Source organism: Talpa occidentalis, unplaced genomic scaffold (assembly GCF_014898055.3).
Source record: "Talpa occidentalis isolate TD23 unplaced genomic scaffold, MPIMG_talOcc4v2.1 talOcc4.9, whole genome shotgun sequence".
In the NCBI taxonomy this organism is placed as follows: domain Eukaryota; kingdom Metazoa; phylum Chordata; class Mammalia; order Eulipotyphla; family Talpidae; genus Talpa; species Talpa occidentalis.
This window is the reverse complement of record NW_023605305.1, coordinates 100,514,869-100,518,578: the sequence shown is the minus strand read 5'-3', so window position 1 is coordinate 100,518,578 and position 3,710 is coordinate 100,514,869. Positions and strand designations below refer to the sequence as shown.

The following is a 3,710-nucleotide window of genomic DNA, read 5'->3' as shown; positions in this document are numbered from 1 at the left end:
CTGAGAAAGAAAAAAATAATCAGGTCTTTTGCGCGCACATCTTGGCTCCCCGGAGAAACGGCTAAACTTGTAGCAGTGACTGAGTGGTCCGCATTACAAGCAGCTGAAGTTCATTAAGGCCAATGCGAAAAAGTACCCCCTTTTCAGGAGGCAAGGGCACTGCAGACCCAGTACACAGCGATGAGGTAGTAACTGACCCAACTAAAAGATATTTTTAAAAACAGCTTGAGGGCCTCCCCGGTGGCGCAGCGATTGAGCGCTGGGTTGCGAAGCTGCCCGCGGCCTCTGTGGCGCCGGTTCGATCCCCGGCTGCTCCCCGGCCACCGGAGGAGGGTCCCACATGGCGCGCAGACCTCTCCTGCCGCCCGCTGCTCCCCTCAGCAGTGTACTTCGGTCCTTCTGCCTGCTCTGCTCCCCGCTCTGGCTCTGGTGAATTCTCTCACCCTCCCGCGCTTCTGACTGTACCCAGTGCATGTATAAACAAAACAAACAAACAAACCAGCTAACAAATAAATAAAGTATGCCTCTATTAAAAAAAAAAAAAAAAAAAAAAAACAGCTTGAGCATCAACAGTCGCTTAAGCATAAAGCCTGAACACATTCTGAGTCTTAATAATAGTTCAAGAGGAGGATTTCAAAAGTACAATCAAGGGGTATAAGCGTTCACTACACTAACAGAATCAATGACTATTTTCCTTGTTTAAAAAGGGAACTATCTTTTCTCGTGACTGAAAGTAAGATATTGTTCCATAAGACAATCCCTGCTTGAGTCCAAAATTACATTCATTTCAAAAACTTGCACTGCCAGTTCTACTTGTGTACAACCTATTCTTTTTTATCTAAATGTAGTCTTGGCTGGTTGGAGGATTAGTGTAGAATTTTACCAGATAAGGGAACTGAGGAGCTATTTGTATTGGCTACAATCACTTTTTTTTTTTGCCATTAGTGTTTTCAGTTATAGGAGGGAAGTATGGCAAATAAGTGAGCAAAGATGTTTACTCAGCACCTAACTGACTATCACACAGAAAACAGACTTTATATAGACATTACAAGGCTCAGATGAAAGATGTGGTACAAGCAGATGGTGGTTCCTTATGCCATAAGGTATAATATGACAAACTAGAACATTTAAATTTTAATTCTCAAGGGGAAAAAGGTAATGACAGCCAACTTCACAAAGAAGTATATGAAACACAGTCCCTTAGGCTTTGTTTTTTAAGTGTTTTATTAAATCTAAAATAATGTCTTCCAATCCAGCCAAATGAACTGTACTTTTATGATGTGAATGAAGAATTACCTGTTCAAAGTGGTGCTGAGGACTTGTGTTTGTTCCCAAGTCTGTACCAGTCATTGGCAGTTCTTTAAGTTCCACATGGAATATGTAGAAAATGAATCCATAAAGAGCTGGTCCCAGACCATTGCACAATCCTCTAATTCCTGTTATCATTCCTTGAACGACACCTAAATTGTTTATAAACAAATGACCACTTAGTACCACTTACATTTTTTCCTACACTAGAACCACTACAAACATGAAATCACTTATCAGACACTAGTGATTACTGTGATGCAATTGGATAAAGTGTAATAACCTGTTTGCAAATGTGAGCTCAGGCAGCTAATGTAGAAATAGGTAGGTAGAAGCATTTTTCTTCCATTTAAGTCAGCTGGCTGAAAATCAGGTATGAGTTCACAAGTAGAATTATTAAAAACATCAACTTAACAGCTACTTAAGACCACCTAGCCAGGGGCCTCCCTGGTGGCACGAGGGGTTAAATCTCAGCACTATGAAGCTAATTGGCAGCCACTGTAGCACAAGTTCAATTCCCAGCCAGAGAGCTGACCCACATGGTGCAGCAGGCCTCTCACCCACTGCTCCCCTCAGCAGTGTTTTTTCAGTCAATTTGCCCGTTCTGCTTCCCACTCTGTCTCTGGTGAATCCTCTCATTACCCCACCCCGCACCTCTGGCCTACACTCAAGCTCTTGTATGCATAAATAAAATAAATCTTAAAAAAAAAAATCTAGTCAAATATAGACCCTTTTTATAGAGTTTGACTTCTGTTTATCTCCAGGATCTTCTCTCAAATTTAAAGTGCAACTGGTTTTGGCCAAAGGTTTTTCTTTCTTTATCCACCAAGTGGATATTGCCATTCTTTTTTGAAACACCACATTTCCTTATAACTAGATAAAACATCTTTTTCAAGGAATTACTCTTCATCTGTTATCATTCCATTATGTAAATGTCCCACCACAAAAATTTAAGACACTAACATCTGCCATGTGTTTAGATAACTGAAAGCCAGATTTTACTGGAAGGATTGAGTGTATCTCCGACATCATAGCAAACTCTTTTAATTGGTTAGTAGACCAAAAGGTAACCAACTTTCACTGCTAAATGATTTTTTAGCAAAAGATCACCTAGTGCCACACATGCAGTGACAGACACTACTATATATATATACATCCACCTAAGGCTAACACCCTAGAATCTGCTTTTCTTTCTTAAAAATATTTTGTATTTTTTATTTATTTTTGCATAGCCATCTGGGGTGTGGGCCAGAAGTACAGCTGTGTGAGAGGATTCACCAAAGAAAGAGTGGGCAGCAGAACAGGCAGATCTACTGAAATACACAGCTATGGGGAACAGCAGGTGAGGCATGAGAGTCTGCTGCACCATGTATGGGTTAGCTCCCTGGCCAGGGATTGAACTCAGGCCCTAGCAGTGACAGCTCTGAGACTTAAGCCCTAGGCTACCAGGGAGGCCCCAGAATCTACTTTTCTTCTTTACAATAATGATTTAGGGCCTCCCTGGTGGCGCAGCAGTCGTTGAATGCAGCACTGTGAAGCTGTCCGCAGCCTCTGCAGCGCAGGTTTGATTCCCAGCCGGCCAGGGAGATTCCCACATGGAGTGTCAGACCTCTCCTGTCTTGCCCGCTGCTCCCCTCAGCAGTGTATTTTGGTCAGTCTGCCTGTTCTGCTCCCCGCTCTGTCTCTGGTGAATCCTCTCACCCTCCCGCGCCTCTGGTCTGTACCCCAGCTCTTGCATAAATAAATAACTCTTTAAAAAATAATAATTTAAAAATTCTTTACCTGGAGATACACTTATGTTTCAATACTTAGGAAAGTGTTATGTGCTTTGTGTTTAAACATCATTGATTCCTATCAGCTCACCTTGTTGATCAGCATCAGCAGTTCGTGAAACAAGTGCACTGACAGCTGGAAAGGTAATGCTAGACATGGCTGCTACTGCGCCAGCAGCCCACATCATCCTGTAATCAAAAGTGGCAAAAAAAAAAAAAAAAACCACAAAACAGTAGGTAAACTCTCCATTGTACCCGCCAGAGTCAAAATACATACTTAAAATCAGCATTTTTTACTGTGAAAAGACTGTGATATAGGGAAAAGGAAACACTGACTTGCTCTATTCTTCCTTCCTGTGTGATTCTGCAGAAGTCAGTTAAAAGTCTAACCCTGTTTATCCCACAAAGGAGAAAAACAAGAATGATACGGGACTTTAGTGTAGAATTACTTTCCCAAACTGGAAAGTACGTTGGGTATTATTTCTTTCTGGGGGTGGCGGTGTGTGTGTGTGAAGAACAGTGTATAATGCAAAGAAAGAAACATGAAGTGTTTCTAAACATGTGAAGCCGGTAAGTCTTCGGCAAGGTTCCCACAGACTTGTGATACAGTGTGAAAATATTAATTCGATC

The 3,710-nt window shown here is 41.8% G+C and overlaps 1 protein-coding gene across 1 annotated transcript in view; it reads right to left on the bottom strand.

Annotated features, from left to right (window-relative positions):
• Positions 1-3,710, bottom strand: part of MFSD14A (major facilitator superfamily domain containing 14A) — a 40,881-nt gene that overhangs the window by 1,364 nt on the left and 35,807 nt on the right. Inside the window, exons 10-11 of the mRNA XM_037499446.2 lie at positions 3,172-3,269; positions 1,297-1,460 (exon numbers count right to left, since the gene is read on the bottom strand). Of these exons, the coding sequence (XP_037355343.1) occupies positions 1,297-1,460; positions 3,172-3,269 (262 nt within the window). The remainder of the gene's footprint in view (positions 1-1,296; positions 1,461-3,171; positions 3,270-3,710) is intronic.